The sequence below is a fragment of the Chelonoidis abingdonii genome, chromosome 16 (genome assembly GCF_003597395.2).
Source record: "Chelonoidis abingdonii isolate Lonesome George chromosome 16, CheloAbing_2.0, whole genome shotgun sequence".
NCBI classification, from domain to species: domain Eukaryota; kingdom Metazoa; phylum Chordata; order Testudines; family Testudinidae; genus Chelonoidis; species Chelonoidis abingdonii.
Genome location: NC_133784.1, coordinates 4,864,206 through 4,888,437, shown reverse-complemented (window position 1 = coordinate 4,888,437; position 24,232 = coordinate 4,864,206). Strand labels below are relative to the sequence as shown.

The 24,232-nt window shown below is 43.0% G+C and overlaps 1 protein-coding gene across 12 annotated transcripts in view; it reads right to left on the bottom strand.

Moving 5' to 3' along the window:
* Window positions 1–24,232, bottom strand: part of BTRC (beta-transducin repeat containing E3 ubiquitin protein ligase) — a 173,703-nt gene that overhangs the window by 129,164 nt on the left and 20,307 nt on the right. For 6 of the 12 annotated variants that reach the window (XM_075072924.1, XM_075072926.1, XM_075072931.1 and 3 more), the window contains one exon: window positions 15,968–16,036. The exons of the other annotated variants lie outside the window; for them this stretch is intronic. In XM_075072924.1, coding sequence (XP_074929025.1) covers window positions 15,968–16,036 — 69 coding nt within the window. The remainder of the gene's footprint in view (window positions 1–15,967; window positions 16,037–24,232) is intronic. 12 annotated transcript variants of the gene reach the window in all.

Here is a 24,232-nt window from a genome sequence, read left to right as displayed (position 1 = left end):
GCACATAAAAAGTGTGTGAAAACTGAAATCTGAATTCACTATAGTAAGAAAAGGTAGGATATAGTACTTCAAAGATTAGATATTTGAAAAGGCAAATTTTGGGGAATTAAAGCTAATGAGAGAGACAATGGTGTGACGGTGCTGCCCATGGGAGCCAGCTGAGGTCACTCAATTAGGGTGAACTGCAAACAGAACGGGGCAGACAACCCCCCAAAAGCTGGTGGTTATTCCAATACTTAGATTTACCAAGCCAGCCAAAACAACTTCTATATTACCATACAGGTTACTCAGAAGTCCAAACAACACAGTTCCCTTAAAGTACCGAGCCTCAGGCCTCCATCCAGACACACCTGTCAGACATGATGATGATTACTGAAAATCTTATCTCATCATATAAAAGAAAAGGTTCTTCCAATCCCAAAGGAGCAGCCACATACCCAGGTCAAATTATAACTTAGATCTTACCCAAAATACACGCTATAGTCAATTCTTATTAACTAAACTAAAATTTATTAAAAAAAGAAAAGAGAGTGTTGGTTAAAAGATTAATATACATAGACTTGAATTCAATTCTTGAGGTTCAGATATATAGCAGAGGTGAGCTTGTAATTGCCAAAAGTCCTTTTAGAAATAGTCCATAGGTTATAGTTCAGTGCCCATATTCAGGGTGACTCCAGTCAGTGACTGGGGATCTCAATCCTTGCAGCTTAAGGTTTCCCCCTCTTGAAACCCAAAGCAGATCTGAGATGAAGAAGGATCTTGTCCCAAGATTCTTATACATTTCCAGCAGCCTTTCGGCCTGAGAAAATAATAGGCTTAAATCTCCTTCCAAACATCCTGGCAATTAACACAGGGTAATTTATTCATTAAACAGTTCAGATACAGGTTACCACAACCTTCAAAGAGACACATAGACAATAATCCTATTTCACTCAAGTATCATCACAAATGTTAATATTCCTTTTAATTATCTTTGAATTCAAACTATAGCAATAGACAAGACTTGTCTGCTTACATCACAAGCCCTGAGCAAACATCTATCTACCCTTTTACCTCTAACAATGCAGACTTGCATTTCAAAGCTCTATTTATTTACATATTTTCCTAACCAGCCTCTACAGTTCACCCATGGGTCAGGTCAGTCGGTAAGTTAACTAACTCTTTCTGGCCCTATCATCTTTCAATGAGATATTACATCATACTCAGAACGCCACAAATGGGAAGACATATTATGGCCTTTCTGTAAAGAAGAAGGTTGAAGCAACCTAAAAGACACTGCAATTAATGTGCAACAATCTACAATTCAAGTTCACAGTACAGCATCTCTTGCTGTAGCAGGTTTGCCTCTCTAGTATAGCTACAATGCCTTACACCAGTGGTCCCCAACCTTTATCGTCTGGCGACCGTTGCGGATGCTCGACCGCCGGTCAGGACCCGGGCGCATTTAGATGGCGCCCACGGGCACCACGTTGGGGACCCTGCCTTACATTTTACAGGACATGTTCAACGTCACTTGGCAAGTTAGTGGCACAGCCAAAAACAGAACTCAGATCTCCTTATTGCAAGTCCTGATTTTTGATCAATATAATCTTATATTAGATTTGGACACGAGCTGCTTGTCCACATTGAGTCCTGTCTGCAGCCAATGCAGGATTGTTCTCTGGCAGTAGTTCAGTTTTAAATGATTAAGCAATAGGGGTTCTGCTTCTCTTGGAAAGTGTAGTCTTACCTCCTACCTCCCAAAACACACACTGGAAGTGTGGAGAGAGAATATGATCACAGCCTACTAAGGTCTGGAAAGAGTAAATGCTAACTAAGGAAAGGAATTGTTCCCACCTGACCAGTGCGCAAAGGAAGTAAGGGGAATAAGATAAGACTGAGCAGAGGGAAATTAAGGCAGAATGCCAGGAAAAAAAAAAAAATCTATCTAGAGTTGATGCTGCACTTGTGTCCAAAACGAAGCAGTGAAAGCTCCATCATTTAAAACTAGGGAAACAAGACCCTGGAGACTTGGCTGCAGGAGAAAAATCATGCAATGACTGCGATTTGACTAGATGTGACCAAACACCCCCAGTTTCTGATTCTATAAAACGATATCACTTTGTAAACAGAATACTGTGGCCTTTTGGCCAGCAGGCAAGCAAACTCTTCCGGTATAATATTCTTTTTGGAGTATTATTACTTGTATACTTTTGAAAAATAAATGAAGGCAACATGGCTTAGGAGCCTTGACCCCTGTAAGATCAGGACTTGAAGAGCTCTGTGCAAGCTGGAAAAGCTTGTCTCTTTCACCAACAGAAGCTGATTCAATAGAAGATATCTTCCCCACTTTGTCTCTCTTAAGGTTATACCAAGCACACACACTGAGGTCAACAGTCACAAGGTCATCAGTTGACAGATTGTGGTGACAACATAATAGACTAAACATGTCAAGTGGCTTGTGATCTACCAGCAGAGAGAAGCATTTTTTGACATTGGCAATTACTGTTTTATTGTTATATGGATCATACACAATAAAAGCATGAGAACACACATATTCATATCCCTTCACTTCTGCTCAACTGTGCCTTTTTGCCACCACATCAATGTCAAAACGGTACAAGTTCCATCACTTTACCACTTGCACCCACTGTACACCTTTCATGTCACTATGGAACTTAGCTCACTTTATGCAACATATCAATTACAAGTCAGCTAGCGTTTACATTATAAACTGCTATTCCCATGGATTTACAACAGTCATAGATATTCCATTTGGCTCAAACTGGATGGACAAATTCCAAGCCCAAGAACAGTTTTCATACCTCAACCTTTCCGACACCCATACAACAGCACACACATTCCTGCACCTTTGGATCAAAGAAAAAAAACCTGAACATTCAAAGAAAGAAAAACAAGGCATTTCCAGTGCATATTTTGCTCTGTCACAATCCAAAAACAGCCCTGTTAAAAATGAACTGCATTTGGCAAGCAACTGATCATTTATGGAAAAAGAAAACCAACACAGTGCTTTTTAAATATCTGCAAAACACTTAATGAACAGTAAACTCTTCTTCATTTAATTTTGAAATATACCAATATATATTATACATACATACACACACACACACAGATACACTGTGGATACCAGGCGTTCTAAATACATAATTACATGAGAGCGTCTCCCAACTTCCACAGGAGCCATTCCAGTGAATTGTGTAAATAATATGCTTTTAAAAACCCTAATATATGAATACAGATTTACTAGTTGTGGAACAGTTATATATACCCGAGAGACCAGAATATACTTTTTTTTAAAAGCACCCTGCCTAATTATGAGTTTACCAGAGAGACTAGAAGGGCCCAGAGCAAATTAATACTTTTATAACTTTTAGAGAAAGTGGTTTATTTTTTGTTTGTTTTTGTTTGGAAATAAGAAAAATGTAAGAAATAACTGTAGGTCTTAATTAAGCCAACAGGAAGACACAGAAAATTCACAGTTAGTGCTGATGTTCACTTGCTATTGCAGGATGCTGTGCCCTGAAGTTATTTAAAGCAAACGAACAAAAATCAAATAATTCAGACTTGATAAGCTGATGTCTTTTTTGAGGAGCCTTTTTATTATTTTAAGATCAAAGTTCTAAAATGAAAAGAGCACAATAGCCTCCTCAAAAGGTAATGATTAGGAGGATATCAGTTGGCTTTCACGCTGACAACTCTCAGCTGAGGATACTGCCTCAGAACTATGGAGAAAGCAAAGTTTCAACCCTGTCGTAATTGCTGTTCTTTGACATGTATTGCTCACCTCCATTCCATGCTAGATATGCACGCTGAGTGCACAGTTGTCAGAGATTTTTCCCTTAGTGGTATCCATAGGACGGGCTCTAGTGCCCACTGGAGCCGCATGTGTATGTGCCAGTATAAGGGGTGCTGCTGGCTCCACATCATCTCAGCTCCTTCTTGCTGATAATGCTGACACAGAGGTAGGATGGAAGGTCATGGAATGGACATGAGCAACACATCTCAAAAGACAACAGTGCTAGGTGACTCACAAGCAGTACCTTCAGAGGTGGGCTCAGGGTTTTTGGACCTGCTGACTGCAACACCACTCTTCCAAAACTGGCATAATCACAGACCAGCTGGATGAAGGGGTAGTGGGACATGAAGGTATGGACCGACAACCACGCTGCTGCTCCACAGATGTTCTGGATTTGTACTTGTGTGAGGAATGCTGCTTATGAAGCCTGAGCTCTCGTGGAATGAACAGTTACAATGGCAGGAGGCGGAACCTTCATCTGCACGTAACAGGCCCGGATACAGGCAGTTCTCTTATCCTTTCTGCTGCTGCTACAGAGTTGCATAGGTTTGGGAAGGGCTTAGTCCTTTCAGTCTAGAAGGCTAGGGCCCACCTAACATCTAATGTATGGAGCCGACGCTCCTCGGTGGTCTTGTGAGGTTTTGGAAAGAAGACCGAAGAAAAGTATCTTGATTGTTGTGGAATTGCACCACCACCTTTGGAAGGAAGGTCGGATGGGGGCACAGCTGCACCTAGTCCTCGAAGACACTGTATAATGGGGTTCTGATGTCAGGGCTTGGATCTCAGAGACTCTTCTGGCCTTCTTCTCCTCCAGGAAGGCAATCTTCCAAGAGAGAAGCAGCATGAAACAAGATGCTAACGTCTGGCTTGAATGGAGGCCCAGTGAGCTTAGACAGGACCAGGTTTAAATCCCATGGGGGAATTGGGTCACAAACCTGAGAGTAGAGTGTCTGTCCAGGCCCTGTGAAACCTGAGCTTCATCTCGTGGGATAACATTGATTGGCCCTTCACTGGAGGGTGGAAGGCTGAGATGGCTGCCAAGTGATCCTTAATAGATGAGAGAGTTATACCTTAATGTTTTAGATGGAGCAGATAGTCCAAGATAGTCTCCTGAGAAGACTGGGATAGAGAAAGATTCCGCTCGAAGGCCCAACAAGTGAAACATTTCCATTTATCCAAGTAAGTGGCCCTGGTGGAAGGGTTTCTGCTACCTAGTGAGACTTGTCAAACCTGTTACAAACAGGCCTGCTCTTGATGGTTGAGCCACACCACAAGCATGCCATCAGACGCAAGAAGATGAAGTACGGGTGAAGCCAAAGGCCAGTGCCCATGGTCCTGTGAAATCAAGTCTGGACAGGATGGGAGCATGAGTGGAGTGGCCACTGAGGGGTCCAGAAGCATACCAAACCAATGCTGGCGTGGCCATGCTGGAGCTATCATATAACTCTCGCCTTGCCCTGCTTGATCTTTAGGAGATCCTGTGAACCAAGGGGACTGGTGGGAAGACGCACAGTAGACAGTCTGCCCATGAGAGCTGGAAGGCATTGAAGAGAGAGCCCATGCAGCAAACAGAAATGATAGCATTTCCTGTTCTGTCTGGCAGCAAACACACCTAGGAGGGCTTGCACTTCCTGGACAAGAAGCTGCTTGTGAGAAGGGTCCCTGAAAAGGGACTGCATAGTGACGGCTTGGTGGATGAAAACTAGAGGGTGTAGCCGACTGTTATAGTGCTGAGTACCCGATGGGCCAATGTTATGTAAGATCATGCTGGGTGGAAGACTGACAGGTAGTCCAAAAACAAAAGGATGGATGGATCCAGAATTGAGACTGGTACATCATCCTCCAGCATACCTTCAAAAGGCCTGCCTGGCCCTGAAGATGCCCCTTCATCTATGTGAGCCCAACTGGGAAGCTGAGACAGAAGGTTGGGGCTGACGACATCTACAGCCCTTTTCCTTTCTTTTGTGGGGCTCTTGCCTGGGAGGCACTGGGAATCTGGGAGGCTTCTGGGGCCTAAAGTGACTCCCGGAGGCTGGGGGCATGTAAAGGCCCAGAGAGCAAAGAGTGGTGCTCAAGTCTTTGAGGCCACGAAGCTTGGAGTCTGTTTGTTCAGAGAACAAGGACGTACACTTGAAGGGGAGGTCCTGGACAGACTGCTGCACTTCGTCAGAGAGGTCCACTCACTGGAGCCATAAACCATGCAGGTTAAAGATACGTGGAGGCTACCAGCCAAATAAACATGGTGTCCGAACAGGTCCAGTCTCTTAGCCTCTTTATTTTTGGGGGTTGCGCTCGACTGCCCCACCTGCCCCACCTGCTTGCAGCAGACACCACCAGGGACTAGGGTAGGGGGTGCACATGAGCACAGGTATTCAAACCCCTGGCCGGTGTATAGTAGTACTACTCTGCCCCTTACTCCTGGGGGATTCTGTGCCACTGCGCATCCACAGGATTCATGTCCCCCACAGATTTCTTTGCTTCCCCACAGAAAAATAACTTTCTGACAGGAAAGAAAAGGAAAGCTGCAAGAGCAGTCCCACGCCACTCCCTAGTTAGGCAGGTACAATGGAAGCTGCGAAGCCAGCACTCTGAGCGGATTGGGAGGACCGCGCAGGGGCCCGAGACTGTCCCAGCAGAGGCTGGTGAGCCTGGCACAGGGGCTGCCTTAGCTGTCCCTGAGCCAGCCACACCAGCCACTGCAGAAGTCACAGAATCCGTGGCCTCTGTGACAAAACCACAGCCTGACATCACTGATGTCAGTGGGGGGTTCTCCCATTCATCTTTCATATCAACCTACAGCTAGTAGGTGCTTGGTAAATTTTACATGCCCTGCTATACCTATGAACTCAATTCATCAAAGTGACTTCCCCCCCGTCTCCTATTCACTTCTGGAGTTGCTCTTAACTCTTCCTTCTCCTGTATTATACTGAATATTCTCTAAGGCCATGTCTACACTACATAGTTAAGTTGACTTCAGTTACGTCAATGATCATAAACTGCTGTAATTACACCATAGGGGCAGCAGTGATGCAAGTATGCAGGGCCATAAATCGTCTCCTGCTATGACTGACTCTGGGCAACATGTGGAAAATGGTGGGTGGCTATGTGGCAATGGGACTCCCTACCTGCAATAGATAGCACACATTTCCCAATGTTGGCTGCAGACCATCTTGCGACAGAGTACATCAACAAAAAAGGGATACTTCTCTATGGCACTGCAGATGCTGGTGGATCACCAGGGTCGTTTCACTGACCAACGCAGGATGGTCAGGGAAGGTGCATGATGCACGCATCTTCAGGAACACTGGCCTGTATAGAAATCTACATGCAGGGACTCTCTTTCCAGGCCAGAAGATTCCAACAGGGAATGTGGAAATGCCCATAGTGATCCTGGGAGACCCAGTCTACCCCTTAGTCCCGTGGCTCATGAAGCCTTACATCGGAAACCTTAACAGCAGCAAGGAGTGCTTCAACAGGCTTGGCAGGTGAAGAATGACTGCAGAATGTGTGTTTGGCAGATTAAAGGGTTATTGGCACTGCCTTTTTGAGAGCTTAGACCTCAATGAGAAAAATATTCCCATGGTCATAGCAGTCTGCTGTGCTCTGCATAACATTTGTGAAACCAAGGGAGAAAAGTTTCCCCAGGGATGAAACACTGAGGTGAATTGCCTGGCGGCTGATTTCAAGCCAGATACCAGGGCTATTCGAGGGGTTCAATGGAGCGCGGGGGGAGGAGAGGGGGGGAGGCACTATTCAAATAAGGGAGGCTTTGAAGCAGCATTTTGACAATGAGCCCACGTAACGTGTCTTTCTGTAACGCATTGAGCCAGGCACTGTTTACTTGCTACCTTGAATGACCCCTGTAATGATTCCTGCCTGAGCGTTAACTGTAGTCTGCAAATGGGCCAATTGTCACTGTGTATGAATTTCTGTTGTAACCACCCTGTGTAGGTCACAAATAAAGAATCACTGTCTTTGTAAGACTAAATTTTTATTAAACAGCAATACACAGATTAACATTTCTCAAAAGGCACATGGCAGTGAGCAACACTCGCTGAAATAAGGATCTCATAGCTGAATGAAAGTCCATATGTCATTATGGAAAATGTCTCTGGGGTGGAGCGCAACAGGTACTGTGACCTACTGGGAACGTGAGAGGAATGTGTGTGGCAAGTTTGGGGAAGACAAGGAAGGAAGTTCTGTATGGGCTACAGGGAGAGTCAAGCACACGTGTTCCACCTGCAGGGTAATCAGGGACTTCAGCATCTCTGTTTGGTCCTCCATGAGCTTTAGTATCCACTCCTGACTGTCTCCTCCCCTGGCTACTCACTTCTAGTTTCTCGTTTATGGTCTCTCTCCATGCTCTGTGCTCGCTATCAACCAGATCTGATGATTGCAGCATTTTGGGAAACATTTCTTCCTTACTTCTCATTTGCCTCCTTATCAGACAGAGGCACTCCACCAGTGTGTGGGAGCTGCCCCTCAAGAGCACATCTGCAGAAGTAGAAGACACAATACACAGAGTCAGTATTGTCACAGTCTTGAATCATAAAAGCGTCATACACCTCTTTCTCAAACACCGAGCACACCCAGCACTAAATGTGGTGAGATCAGCCCAAAGATGGGGTGGTGCAAAGTGGGACAAAGGGTATGGGTGGTTTCAGAAGGGGATCAGTACAAGGACCTAAGGCCACTATTCTCAATACTGGCACCGTTTTCCACAGGCGGGGTCAACTGAAGCTGAAATCACACTACTGAGTGTAACCAAACATACAAAGCTGCATCTCCTGCATGAGTGCAGCTTCAGACCAGGTCTGTATGCTGCTCACCTTTGTGCTGCTTTGGTTCCTCCAGAATAATTGCCAATTGGCACGGCAAAGTTTCCTACAATGGTAGAAGAAACAAAGGAGATCTACCAAGGAACCTTCAGCAGAGGGACTGCAGAGTATCTGCAGGAAAGTTCCCTAGCTCTCAATGGAGGGTTCCCAGGAGATCTCGGTGTGCATCAACAAACTTTTCTGCAGGGCCCCCATTGTGTAGCTGCACAGCGGAATGTGATGCAAATGTAAACAGCACCTAGTGTTGTTAATCTCCATCCCTTCTCCTACATGCACCATGCAACAAAATAAAGGACATCTCTTCCTCATATAACCATGCACTATGAAAGAAAAATGAGTACTTACCGGAGCTCCCCTCCCCGCTTTAGGCAGACCAGAACCGGACTGCTGGGACTGGCTAGACCCCTCCAGAGTAACAACAACAACAACAAAAAGTCCTGACTCACCACTGCACCAGAGGAGCCTGTCCCACATTCTCCTTGAATTCGACCTCCTCATCCATCATTTCATCCTCGAGTTGACTCTGCTGGCCAGTGCCTCCTGTCCTCCTGAAGTATCCATGGAGCTCTTGACGGTGGAAGTGGGGTCACTGTGGAGGATGGCATGCAGGTCCTTGTAGCAGCATGTTTTTGGCACCACACTGAGCGATGGTTGGCCTCCCTTCCCTTCTGGGACACTGGCCTCAGCATCTTGATCTGAACATGGCACTGCTGCATGTCCCTTTCATGTCCCTTCTCATCCATGCCATGAGCAATCTGCTAGTAGGTCTCCAAGTTCCTATGGCTGGATAAGAGCTGCAACTGCACAGCCTCCTCTTCCCACAGACCCAAGAGATTCAGCAACTCCTGTATACTCCACACAGGTGCCACTTTGCTGCAGAAAGCTGACATGGTCAGCTGGGAAGATGCAACGGGAGCTGTCCAAGCCGAGCAAACAGGAAGTGGAATTTCAAAAATTCCCATAGCTTTAAAGGGGGAGGGGCATATGCCTGTCTACCTGGGTGCAGGGCAGCGGAGTAGAAACTGCTTACCAGAGTAGACATGAGGGGTATTGTGGGACACTTCCTGGAGATAACTTAGGGTGACATAAGAAAACGCAGTGTCTACACTGACACTGTGTTCCTCTAACTTTGTCACAAAATGCTCAGTGCTGTCAGCAAGGTGGTTTTATTATGTCTGCATAGCAGGAGAGTTAAATCGGCAGGAGAAGCATTGCAGAGACTTTCACTGTTTTGTTAACAAAACTGTGTAGTGTAGTGTAGACAATGCCTAACACTCAGATACCTTCCCAGTTTACCATATGTTTTAAAGCGTTTCCAGTGCTATAGCAAGTTTATCAGGTAATACTCTTAATAACCAAAGCTGATAGCCCTGGAATGGACTGATTTGTACATGTTTAGATTACCCATGTATTTCTTTACCTGCACAGGATCCGGGAGGAGATTGTCAGTTTTAGATGTGGCGGAAGTGTGTGTCTCCCCACCCAGAGTCGTTATGAGAGTTTCTCAGGCTTAGTCTACAGTACAGAGTTAGGTTGACGTAAGGCAGCTTACGTCGACCTAACTATGTTAGTGTACGCTCTACAGCCTTGCTCCCGCTGATGTAAGTACCCTACTACACTGACATCATAACTCCAGAGAGGTGGGCTTATGTCGGTGTAGTCAGGGCGATGCAGTGTCTGTGTAAACACTGCACTACTTACAAAGGCTATTGGCTGTAATTCTTGTCAATTTCACAGCTCCAGCCCTGAAATTGACAAGAAAACTGAGTTGTCATGGAGGTAGGTGGGTGGCTCCCTGCTCCCAGCTGGGCTGATGCCTGCCCAGCTCCCTGCTCCACAAGGAGAAGGGTAGCATGGACATGAATCACTACAGTAATTACTTGCAGTGGTTGTAAATCGACCTAACATAGGTCGCCTTACATTTCTAGTGCAGACATGCCCTCACGTGAGGAGGGGTTTCTTGACCCAAGAAGGAGAGAGCCTGTCCTAACTGTAACACACACAAGATTTCCCAGCGATGGTTACAAATTCCTTCAAACACCGAGTAGAGACTACACCTTACTTAAGGAATCTTACAATTTAATTGTTGGAAAATGTGTAAGTGCCTCTCCTGGAATTTACAAGCTTTACCGTCTGTGCCAGTGGATAGTAATGTTTCCATGAATTGTAGCTTTTTGTACCACAGAGCTTATAAATACCATGAAGTGCATCTGTGGCTCTTATGAATGCAGATGCCATACCCTTCCTTAGAGGTACTGAACAAGTAGAGACGTTCAGACTACACCTAGACATTCAAAATGACTTTTAGATGAATAAAAAGATTCTGTGCTCCAACTCATGAAAAGCAGGCTTATGAACAATTTCTCATTGAGCTCTGAAGTATGGAGGTTTGAAGTTCCTAGATTAAGGTTCTGTATTAAGTAGGCTAAAAATATTCAACTTGTCAAAAAGTGAACACATAATTATGACTAAGTCCTAGTTTTTAACTGCTGACCCTTCACAACTTGCCTATTTCTGCATTCTTCTATCTTACCCTATCCCCTCCTTGCACCTCCTCCTCACCACCAACCTCCATTTGTCTACTTCTCCCCAACACCTTTACACTTTCTTCCATGCCTGAATGCCCTCTATAGGATACTAACCTTGGGTTCAACGCTTCATTTGCTGTAATTGAACCGGAATTTATTAATATTTATACAGGAAAACGAATGTGTAAAGTACCAGCTTTCATTATTAAGTATTGTGCAACTATTGTCCATTTTGCTATTTATACTGCAGTAACACCTGTCGGCGCCACTCAAAGACCTGTTGCATTAGGTCCTATACACACATTTAATTTAAAAATAAAAAACAAAAAACAGTCCCTGCTTCAAAAAGCTTAAAATCTTTACACATGACAGGAGACAGTAAGTGAACTGAAAGGAAGGTTTACCTAACAATTAGGGTGCCATCCTGGGACTCGGGAGAGCTAAGTGCAATTCCCTGCTCTGAGTCAGACTTCCTCGGTGGTCTTGAGCAGTCACTTGGTCTCTCTGTGCCTCAGTCCCCATTCTCCAAAACGGGAAGACCAGCGCTTCCCTGCTTCCGGGGGTGTATTGAGAATGAATGCAGTAAGGCTTGTGAGGCACTCAGATACCATGGTGCTGGGGGCCAGATAAGCACCTAAGCTAGACAGGTACAAGTGGCAAGGCAGGAGAATGAGAGAACAGTGAAAAGATCACATTTAGAATAAGCAGCAGAAGCCCTGACACATCAACTGCCTAACCACATTGGATTCTAAACTACTGTGAAGGCATATTGAGGCTGTAAGGGGAACTTCACACTTGGGACTTATCTCTAGTTCTATAGCTCCAAAAACATGTACTACTGGGAACAAACCTGCTCTGCTAGAGAGATAAAGTGGATGATGTGTCTTTTCTATCTCCAATTTGTATAATTCTATACAAACACTTGGGCACACCGAGCATATGCTGAGAGATTGTTATACTATGCAACTACTACACAGGAGTGTTTTGAGGACTGCTTAAATATGTGCACAGCACTGTACATTTTCAAAGTTCTGCATGAGTGCCACATAACGAGCGGCTTATTTTACACTTTCCTCCCCAAGAAATCAGTGTATGCCTTTTTAAATTCAAATAATCTAAAGTCTCTAGGTCAAGGATAGGCAACCTATGGCACGTGTGTCAAAAGCAGCACGCAAGCTGATTTTCAGTGGCACTCACACTGCCTGGGTCCTGGCCACTAGTCCAGGAGGGCTCTGCATTTAAATTTAATTTTAAATGAAGCTTCTTAAACATTTTAAAAACCTTATTTACTTTACATACAACAATAGTTCAGTTATATATTATAGACTTATAGAAAGAGACCTTCTAAAAACATTAAAATTATTACTGGCATGCGAAGCCTTAAATCAGAGTGAATAAATGAAGACTCGGCACACCACTTCTGAAAGGGTGCCGACCCCTGCTCTAGGTATTCATTGGAAATATAGAATATATCTTTCGGAAGGTAAGGAAGGCATGTCAGCGACAATATTACAAAATAGGGACAGAAACACTCTCTAGACATTTCTGCTAGGAAAGCTCAGCTTAAAAGGATGGATCCAGATTTCACTAAGGTCCTGGTTTTTATACCCATTATTCCAGGTGACTTGACTGACATATAGCCGATTCATATCTCAAATACTTTATCTGATTATAGTGGCCTTTGCTGGCACCAATGTAGCTAAGGTAAGCATCAGAGTTTCCAGTATAAAACATTTGTACAGGTTAATAACATGGCTCTAAAAATTCTACTACAAGGTACTGTGGGAGGTAGGGAGGTGTCAGATGAGCTCATTATATTAAATTCTTTATGTGATACAATACTGAGGCACAATGCATGAAGGAAGGGGCAATTTTAAGTCTGAATTACCTTGCTGTGACCTAAACAATATTTAGTTTTCTTGTTAATGTAATCAAAGACATTTCCGCTAATTAACAGCTTTAATTTATCTGACTTCACAATTCAATTTAAAACATAGGATCTCTATATAAACAGGAATGGGAACAAAATATTTCTATTGATCATATTTATATATACATTAAACCTAAAACACCTTTCCCTCTGGAAGCCAATTTTAGCTAGTTTTCAAAAGGCTCAGCTTTAAGGGGATGGGATGTTCCACACCGTTGGAAAACACAATGCTGCCATTTGAAGAAAGAGGATTAAATCAAGAACAAAAGAACTGCAGGTGTTTGTCTTTTACCAAAGGATGAACTTATAGGAACCCAGATAGAAAACAGAGCTTTACAGATTATTTAAAAGCCTGTTCTTTAAATCAACATGTATTTCTGGTCACCTGTATTGTATTTCCTCTAGGCCACAGATGTATAGAACACTGCTGTCTGCTACAGCACAGCAACATTAAATATAAAAACTTGCTATTAAAGGGAAGAGGGTAACGGCATTAGTGGGGGCGACCCATGCTCAAGTACTGATCAACTATTAACTCCACTTCAAGTAGGCTGAAAATATGCAAGTGTAGCCAGCACGGTTTTTAGATAAAATTGTGTTTTACGGATATTTATAGTATGTGTCCAATCTTGCAGAACTCCATCTTCCTCCATCTCATTTGTGATATAAACTGCTTTTAGCCCACATTAATACATTGTGTTACTTGAATACTTCTCACATTCCGTACAAGCAAGGCAGCAGATCAATACCCAGCTACACTGAGGAAACGAAGCATTACCGCGGAATCCTGTTAAAAGCACACTTAGAGGAATAAACTTGATACATAACCATAGCTCCATTCTATCTGAATAAATATTTAGGTTTGTGCATATTTTTAAAGTGGCTTTTTGACTCAAATCCTATTTTTAAAAGGCCATTATAACAAGGGCAATGCTAACAAGTAAGATAAAACTGAATCCATTTCACTTCAATCTTTTACCATCTCTGCTACTTACCCAAACTATGTGTTTGAAAAAAAAGCTTCCCCCCACCCCCACAAGGAGCCACTTGACTCCTGTAATTCCTACAGTGAAATCATAGCACTGAATGTGTGATGGCTAGTTCCATCATATAGGTGGGGGAGGGGCAGTGTCACAAGCACAGGTCTGTAACCTCACCGAAGGATAAAAGAAGGAGAAGCAAAACGGAGGAAGGTGTTTATTAATACGCAACAGCAGCACACTGAAATGGAAGATACCAGCCACGTACACTGATTTTTTTTAATTTGCTTCACTATGAAAGTCTCCATATAAAAGGCTCACTTCTGAACATGATCATTTATTTATTTATATTTTACATGTATAAAATGCACACTTCCATATGTACCTGAGCACTTAGTGAAAACTTATGAAAATCTACCTCAGACACAACCTACATAATCTTTTCCCTACTGCGCCCTCCCAGGCCACCACCTAGGACCAAAAAGGATGTTGTGCCCTGTAAGACAACCAAATTGGGTTGAGACAGACAGTAACTGCAAAGTTGAGGTCCCTCTACTGAACTAACCTGCCTCCTGCCCAGTTATGTTTAAATTCAGAAAACATTGGCATCAGTGACCTAGCTGACTTTCAGTACTGTAAAGGACTATGGAGAAAAAGATGGTTTCTCAGATAGCCAGGGTGCAAGCCCCAGAGAACCCTATGGAATATCAGAAATTTACAAAGGTGCATTTGTTATATTAAAGACCACAGCTTTGGATTAATAATAAAGGACCCGATCTCCATTGCCTTTTGAGCATTCAAACAATCTTAACTCCACTGAAATCTACAGAAGTTAAGAGTACGATGTACCTTGAAGGATCAGGTGCTCAGTTAATACTCATAAGATAGCGAGACACAACTGGAAAGACACAAGACCATCAATAACCCCACTCAAACCTGTTATGAAATTGATCTTGTGACATTAAGTTTATTCTGTTTTTTATTTTCTCCCATCCACCACAAGTGACTCGTCTCTTTGTTTCTATTGGGCTCACAGTACCACAGATCCTTTCAACACCACCCTTAATCATTTTCACAACTCTAGTTGCCACGACAACAGGATGCAGCTTATCTGTGCTGTTTTCATTTTTTCCAGTTTTCGTTGCCATAACAACGCAATCATTTGGCTTCCTACAAAAACAGCAACTTTAACTCCATCTTCTCAAGGACACTGGATTATCCCATGAAGATACATGGACAAGGATTAGCTTTATACACACAATTTTAAAATTAGAAGATTCTTTTGAAGGGAATTTTACACTCATCGAAATGAGAGGCTGACAGCAACTGCAAGAGCCCAGCTGCCGAGACATCGAAAGCTTTGCCTTTAATAATAGCTCAAGTAATATAGCATTAGGCCACTTCTGAGCAGGGACTCCCAATAGTGTCAGATTGTGTCAAACTACAGGATTGTTATGTGATGTGAGCAAATGTCCACACTTGTTTCACCCAATCAAATCTGAATTAGGCTCTAGATGCAAGTCTCATGTGTATTAACCCACTGGCCTTCACATTATTACCAACACCATACAGCCTCACATTTGAAGACTTATTTTAATTCTGTAATTTGAGCTGTTGCTGCAGATTTCTTTTCAGACTCCAATCCATTCCCCCTTATGGCAATTCTGTTTTGAACTTTCCTTCATAAGAAGTGTAAATTCCTAAGATTTATGACGAAAAGGTGATGCACACAGAATGTACACATATACAAAAACCACAAATATATGACTATGCAAGATATTAGCTTACACAGCACTGTAACTTACTAGGACCTTTATATGTACTTTATAATGAGACAAGCACAAGTGTCTGGCACAATCCCTTACAAGAGATGAGAAACAGGAATACAGTCCAACCTGCTTTAGCCATGCTTGGTATCCAGAAGATGTAAGTTGGAATCCATCTTTGGGCATGTGTATTCGGGGCTAGGAGAGAATAAACATAAAAGAGACCTCCTTTTACATCTGGACCTGGCTAATCTAATCTAATTTCTGGACGATCTTAAGCATTGCAAATGTTTCTAGCCACACATGCAGTTTCAGTCCCCAGATAAGCTCCTGCTAAAAAATCACTATTCTAGCATCAGCTTCCTTGAGGGCTTGATTCTTTTCCTTATTAGCAATGAAAACCAACGTTTTCCACTATTTTACGTTATGGCCTTGCACATACTGGCACTCCTCTTAAAATCCCCCCCAAATTACAACAAGTGCAGCTCTAATGGCCGGCGTGCTAACATAGACCAACCAGTGGCACATTTACTACTGGACAGTGGTAAAATGCCAGCAGCTCGTCTATACTAGTGCTTCCACCACTACCACCCCGCCAGCGGAGCTGCTCCAGCCACAGCACAATGTCAGAGATTTCAAAAACACCAGTGTACAGGCAGCCTCAGTGTGGCTGGTCGGGGTGATGGTAAATATTAGCACCAACCAAGTTACATGTATAAGGGCTGGTCTACACTACGGGGGGAAATCGATCTTAGATACGCAACTTCAGCTACGTGAATAACGTAGCTGAAGTCGAATATCTAAGATCAGATTACTCACCCGTCCTCACCGCGTGGGATCGATGTCCGCAGCTCCCCCTGTCGATTCCAGAACTCCGTTGGGCTTGGTGGAGTTCCGGAATCGATATAAGCACGCTCGGGGATCGATATATCGCGTCTAGATGAGATGCGATATATCAATCCCCGAGCAATCGATTTTAACCCGCCGATACGGCAGGTAGTCTAGATGTAGCTTAAGATAAAGACTAACAATTCCTCCCCACCACATTTCATACACATTTATTGTTTCCTCCCCGTCACATCTAGGAAAACACAATCCTTGAGATTGGTCCCAGGATATGATAGATGGACACGGCAATTTGTTTGTATTTTTGCCAGCTACAAACAGATTCTCATAACATTATTTTGCAACCCAAAAAACAAGAACCTTTACAATCTAAAAGACTCAACAGTGCCCCCCAATGTGGGAGATGTTTAGAAATTGACAAAACTGTATCTTACATAAATTGTTTCTGCCTTGAGTGTAGAATATTATACACACAAAATGGGTGAAGCAGAAAATGAAGTCACAGTGGACCAATAAACCTTTAATGAAATGGGGAGGATGTGGTTATCCTTGTTTTTATTTCAGACCCTACAAAGTAGGACATACACAGCTCCAGTGCTACCACTGAACAGAAGCCTGAACATTAGCAGTTCAAAAGAGATTTACTAATACTGTTTCTTTTGCTCACCTCTGGTAGAAATTAAACACCTTTCAAAAGCAGTAGAGAGACTAACCCCAGTGTCCTGGCCAACAATCCCTGTCAAACACAAGTTTTAATAACCAAGACTGTGCTGGTGAGCTATTGCCAAGTATAGATCGCAGGCAAATGTGGCAGCTGAGTCTCTGCGTTAGCAATATTTAATGCACTACTTGGATAGCAGAAACACGACATGCTTTAGTGCAGTGGCTCTTACCCTTTCCAGACAATTGTACCCCCTTCAGGAGTGTGAGTTGTCTTAAGTACGCTAAGTTTAACCTCACTTAAAAACGACTTGCTTACAAAATCTGACATAAAAATACAAAAGTGTCACAGCAAATGATTACTGACAAATTGCTGACTTTCTGGTTTTTACTCAAATCAATTAGAATATAAATGTTACTTACATTTCAGTGTACAGCATATAGAGCAGTATAAACAAGTCATTGTCTGTATGAATTTTAGTGTGTATTGACTTTGCTGGTGCTTTTTATGTAGCCTGTTGTAAAACTAGGCAAATATCCAGATGAATTGACATCCCCCTGGGAAGACCTCTGTGTACCCCCAGGGGTACACGTACCCCTGCTTGAGAGTGTTGCAGCCCTAAGGCCTCTGGTCTGACATGGCGTCTGTATGGCCAATTGCCGGTCATCTAAAGGTCACACTAGTACTGTGTGCAGCACCGTAGTGCGGTGTGCAACCTTAGAGGGCCGTGTGCAGGTTCCCGCTCTTTTACTTGGTCATCTAGGGGTTAGGCTAGTGTCGTGTGCAGTCTCCTGCTCTTCTGCCTAGCAACCCAGAGGTCAGGTTAGTGCTGTGTGCATAACACCAGCGTGCCTTGTGCAAAGGGGCCCAATCTGACCAATCGTAATGCAGTTCAAAGGGTCGGATTAGGGTTGTGTGCAAAACTATGCTAGTGTGCTGAGTGCAGCTTCTAGTAGCTTCTAGTGTGCCGTGTGCAAAATCTGCCCACGTAGGGGGCAACAGCTCGGAACCTGGAGGGTGGGGGAGCTAGGGACCAATCAAATTTTGCCAGGTGTAAAAAAGTCCCTGGAATAAAACCATGCCTCGTGCCAGGATCTGCAGGAGTATCCACGTGCTGACTGAAGGACCTGATCAACCCTTCAGCCAGGGGTCTCCTCCGGATATAGCCGGCTCGGGACGTGTTGCTTATTTTTTCATCGTTATCCCCCACGGATTCGGTATGCTTCTGGTGTCTGCACTGCTGGTCAGCTGCGCCTGGAATACGGTACTTGCCCTCTAGCTTTCTGTGCTTTCCCTAGCCTCTTCTCTCTTCCTCCCCCTTTTATTTGGTATACAACTGCATATGCTGCTGCCTGTTATAAAGTTGTGTATATATCGTATCTAAGAATTGAGTTGTTATTATAACTGCTATTCAAGTTAATTTGGTGTATTTGATAATAATATTTGGTTAAGTGTGCACACAGTTCATTTAATTTGGTGTATTCATTTACCTTTTACAAGAGCAGTTGGTTTTGAAGTATTTGGTTCCTTGTTAATGAATGTAAATAGCTTGTTTCAGGCTGTGTAAAGGTTCCTTATTCTAATAGTACTGTTAGTTGGTAAAAGTGCTTCTCCCCAGCCCAAGTTGTGATTTTCTCCCTGTTAATAAACGGCCACGTGGTGTTTTGAATTTTCAGTCTGTCTGGTTTTAATTTTCCTCTCTCAACTAAACACTTCACCGAACCCGTATTAGGGAACGGACAGAGAGCCTCTGCTTTAGTGGACTGAGTGCATGGGTGGGAGCAGGGTGCTCCTGAGTCCTAACTCTAGCTCTGCCACTCGCTTGACAGGTGGTTAACTTGTCCCTGCAAAATGACGGTAATACTGATTTAACCCATCTCATAGGGCTGTTACATTAGCTGATGTTTCTACATTCATCGCTATTTACCTATTCAATGGAAGTGCTAAGTATCAAAAAGGAAGCACTGTACAGCAGGGGTTCTCAACCTCTCTCTTTCTGAGCCCCCACCCCCCCCCGCCACATGCTATAAAACCTCCACAGCCCATCTGTGTGTCAACTGATTTTTTGCATATGGAAGCCAGGGCTGGTGTTAGGGGGTAGCAAATAGGGGGCCTGCTTGGGCCCCACGCCACAGGGAGCCCCATCTGGCTAAGCTACTCAGGTGTCAGCTTCAGCCCCAAGTGGTGAGGCTCAGGGCCTCGGGCTTCAGCTTTCTGCCCTGGGCCCCCTGTGAGTCGGATGCTGGCCCTGCCTGACGGACTCCCAGAAACCTGCTCGTGGTGGAGGCCCCAGACCCGTGGCAGAACCATTGCTGTACGGACCATATTTTGTTTGATATTAAGTACTGTAGTCACTTTTTCCTTAAAGAATCAAAAAAATCTCATAATTAAGCCAAAATAACGATCTTATGACTAAGGCAAAATGCTGGGAGTCAGGCCTGGATACCAGTCCAGACTTACCACCGACTACCAGTGAGAACGTGGGCAAATGGCTTCACTTCTCTCTATACTTCAGTCCCCTCAGCTGTAAAAGGGGGGTAATACTAACTAACCTACTGCATAGGAGTGGCATGCTACTTCATGTTTACAAAGCACACCAAGATGGGGCAATTTAAATAACCGATTTAAATTTATTATTTAAACCACTTGGATTAAAAACAACTCAGGCTAAAGCTTTCTTTGTAAAACTAATTTGAAAATTCACACAATTGAAATTTGATTAAAATATATCATGAAGTAAATTAAAAATGCTGTTCTCAAAATGCTGCTACTGGTAGAGTGTCTTGCTGGAATTTTATAAAACTGTTATAAGCAAAAAAAACAAAATAAAATCCTGAAAATTAAAGGCCTAATCCTGCAAACACTGAGGACTGGTCTACACTGCAAACCTACATCAGTACAACTACGTCACTCAGTAGTGTGAAAAATCCACCGACCTGACCTCCCTGCCATGTAGACCGCGCAGTGTTGGCGGGAGAGCTTCTCCCAGTCACATAGCTACCGCCTCTTGCGGAGGTAAATTAACTACACTCACAGGAGAAGTTCTCCCATTGGTGTAGGCAAATCTTCTGCACAGCACTGGGGCTGCGCTGCTGTATGTGAAGACAAGCGCTTACTCAGGCATTTAACTTTATTTACATAGCAGTCTTATTGATTTCAGTGGGACTACTCTTGCTTAACTTTAAGCATGCGCACAAGTGTCTGCAGCACCAAGCTAAATTTTTATTTTTATTAAAAACATCTCTTAGTAGTATAAAATCCTTGTCACCTCAAAATAAAGTCACCTCAGATGTTAATAAAAGGTTATTTAGACTTCCAGAGGATTAACAAAGTTACTGTAAACTTTTTTATGAACACAGGCCGATTTTACAAAAATAGGACCCTAAACTTTGGTTCCTAGCCCATATTTGGAACCAGAGCATCTAAGTAACTTCGGTCTAGCATACATAGCTTTTGTAACGGTGTAACTCATTTGGTTAGGGCTGCGATCTTGTTCCAGTATTACCGGTACAACTCCTACTGTGGATACTGTTATCAAGGTGCCTCGTACCAACATGGCTTATTCCTCTTCCTTATACGGGAATATGCTATGCCAGCAAGAGACACCTTTATACTGGCATAACTGCATCCACACTACGGGCTCTGTACCATTTTAACTAAACTGGTGCAACCAGTGTTCCTAAGGGCTTGTCTACACTCAAGTGCTGTTAACTTCAAAGTGCAAATTCTGTTGGAAGAGTATAGTTAGGTGAAAGCATTTCAGCTCTGATTTCTGGAAATTTAATATATTTGGGAGGAGATGGTGGTTGCTAAAATAAAGGATGGGCTTTTTGTGTATCAATTTTGTGTTTGAGTTGTCCCAGTAAAGATGAGAATGAGGCCCCAAACTTAGCATTTTCAGCATAAATGAGCAGTTTAAGTAGGGAGGCCTGGAAAACAGCAACTCTGAAAGACCTATGCGCAATAACAGAACTACAGCTCCAAATGACTCAAGTGGGAGATGCGAGGTTGGCACTTCTGGAAAAAAGGCAACTTATTTAGTTGCTTAAGTATGGGCTGAGCCTTGTCTACAAGACACAGCTGGACCACTTTAACTAAAATCACCTTTTAAATTAATCACTCAAATCTTTCAGATTTACTGGTTTTCAATAATTTTGCTATTCTATCAGAAAAGCAATTAATTGGCTTAGCAAGATCTATTCTTTTTTCTATAAATATATACTATTTATTTCTCATGGTTTCAATATTCTCCACTAAGGAGTGATCTTAATATTTGCTCCATTATTGTACATGTGACAGAAGTTAGTCTTACCGGGCTGGTACCTGCCAAAATAATTTTTCTTTCTTCCTTTGATAACTGGTGCTACTTTTTCTTTCCCTTGAATCTTACAATACTTTAAAACACATAGCTGCCAGTGGTAAGTAAGTTGATTTGCTAACTCCATTAACAGTTTTGTGACACAGCCATTATCTGCCCTGTATCAGTAGCTTATCTGTAGTGCCTTCCTTGCTTTGAAAGCTGCTTATCATTATCACTGAAGACTGATTTTAAAAAGGAGTTCACACTATCTCAGCCTTTTTTTTGAGTCAAATTTAATCTCCACTTGTATTTATTAATAGGCCTACTTTCTCTCTAGCACTTCTTCCTGCCCCAACCCCCAGTTATATTAAAACCCTTGTTATTCCCCATAACCCAATGGACCAGAATAACTCATTTTGTTTTTTGCTGCCCTTGTCTTTTCCCTACAAGCATTAGCTGACTGTATTCTTCTTTAGTTACCTCGTCCCCTTTTCCAGGTTTAACCTAATAGATTTTATAGTCCCTTGTGAGGTCTGGAATGGTTGACTTCTCAGAATGAGTCAAGATTTTAAAAATCCTGTGGAAGCCCCTTATTTCCCCTCCAAAAAGCTAATTTTTAGAGGATATTAAACTACAGGCCCGAGTTCCTATTTTCTAAGCCTAACACAGCCCCTGAAGGCTTACAATATTTGAGTCACAGCTGGAGCTGTGGTTACTATACAGTTTAAATATCCACCACTTCACAGTGCAATTTGTTTTAAAAATCAAATCAGACACCGTGTCATAAACAAGTGCTAATTAAGTACCCAGCAGGTACAGCGATCCTTGTGCAAGAAGGGTTCTTAAATATCTGCATCTCCACTTCGATAAAAAAAACTATACCACAGTGGGATCATTATAAAATGAAAACCTCTATGGTACATGAAAGGTAAATCTGATTGTTGCTACACCTGTATATCTTATCACATGAGAAGTACATTGAAAAAAAGAATGTGCTTGTATCAGCACGGAATCTATATGTGCTAATTATTTAACACAGCAGAATGAGAATTTACTGGGTTTGATTAAAGAATATTTAAAAAAGCATTTAATAGAAAGAGGAGAGGGCAGCCTCTATAGCATCTCCACCCCATACAATTCAAATCAAGAAGGCTGGAAATTGAACCCACATCTCCTTCATGACACTACAGAGCAAATGCTGGGCTGCTTAACTTTTAATTCCTTTTCAGTTGTATCTTAAGAAATACTTCTGTGCAGTGATTTGTTGTACCACCTCTTCTGATGAACAGGAAAACTGACTTTCTGAACATTTCCTCAGAACTCTAAGGTCCACATATCCCTTAATGAATGGACTCTCAGTCTGCATGGCAGAATTAGACCTCTCCATCACTGATAGGAAAGGGCACGCCCAAGTGCATTGAAGAGCCCTCCAGTTGAGACCACTTCCATAGCACAGAATGATAACCCCCGTGGACTGGGATTTAATGAGTTTATATGTACTATAACAATAAGCTGAACTCCTATTGTAAAGCATAACATTACGACCTATCTGAATGACCCATACAGGACTTCTTATTCTAGTGGCCAAATAAATACTCCAAACAAGAGAGAGTTGAATCTGTGGATCTTGTAACTCAGAGAAAGGATTATTTCACAGCAGGACTTTGGACCTGTGCTCCGGCTCCGCTCCAGGCAAAAACCTGCAGCTCCACTGCTCCGGAGCTGCTCCGCGCGCCAGCTCCAGCCTCTGCTCCAAAGCCCTGTTTCACAGAATCATAGATATACAGGGCTGGAAGAACTTCACAGGTCCAGCCCTCTGTGCTGAGGCAGGACCAAGCAAATCTAGACCACTCTTGGCCCAACCTCCAATGGTGGGGATTCCACAACCTCTCTTAGAAGATGAATCTAGAGCTTAACTGCCCTGATAGATAGAAAGATTTTCCTGATATCTAATTTAAATCTCCCTTGCTGCAGATTAAGCCAATTACTTCTTGGACTACCTTCAGCGCTTTATACCACTTGTCATTGGATGGAGCTCTTATCAACAGGTCATTAAGGAATGGACAGAGGTAAATTTATTCCAACATAAGAGCAGCTACCAATGCACTAGTACCTTCATAAATACCTCAAGTGCTGTGGTGTGGCCAGATGGTAATGAACTATATTGGAAGTGTTGGATTTCAGCGGTGAAAAATGGATACATCTACAGTGAGACAGATGAATAGTGACGTGGAGGTTTGCATCTTTTAAATCCATTGACAACAGACGGTCACTGTTATGGACTAACATTTCCATTTTGAATCTGGACTTTTTCAGGAACCTGTTGAGATGTTTCCGGTCAAGCACTGCCCTGCTGCTTCCTGATTTCTTCTTGAACAGGCACAGAATGGAGTACAAGGTTTGTCCCTTTTCTGGGCTGCAACTCATACTGTTGCTCTAATCTGCAGGAAATGAAGGATTGTGGGCTGTATTTCCCCACTCTTGAGGGTTCCTGGAAATGGGAGGAGGGAAGTTAAGTATATGCAATGCACAACCTCTCAGGACAAATTCCAGAACCTACTTGCCAGAGATGATTTGAGGCTTAATT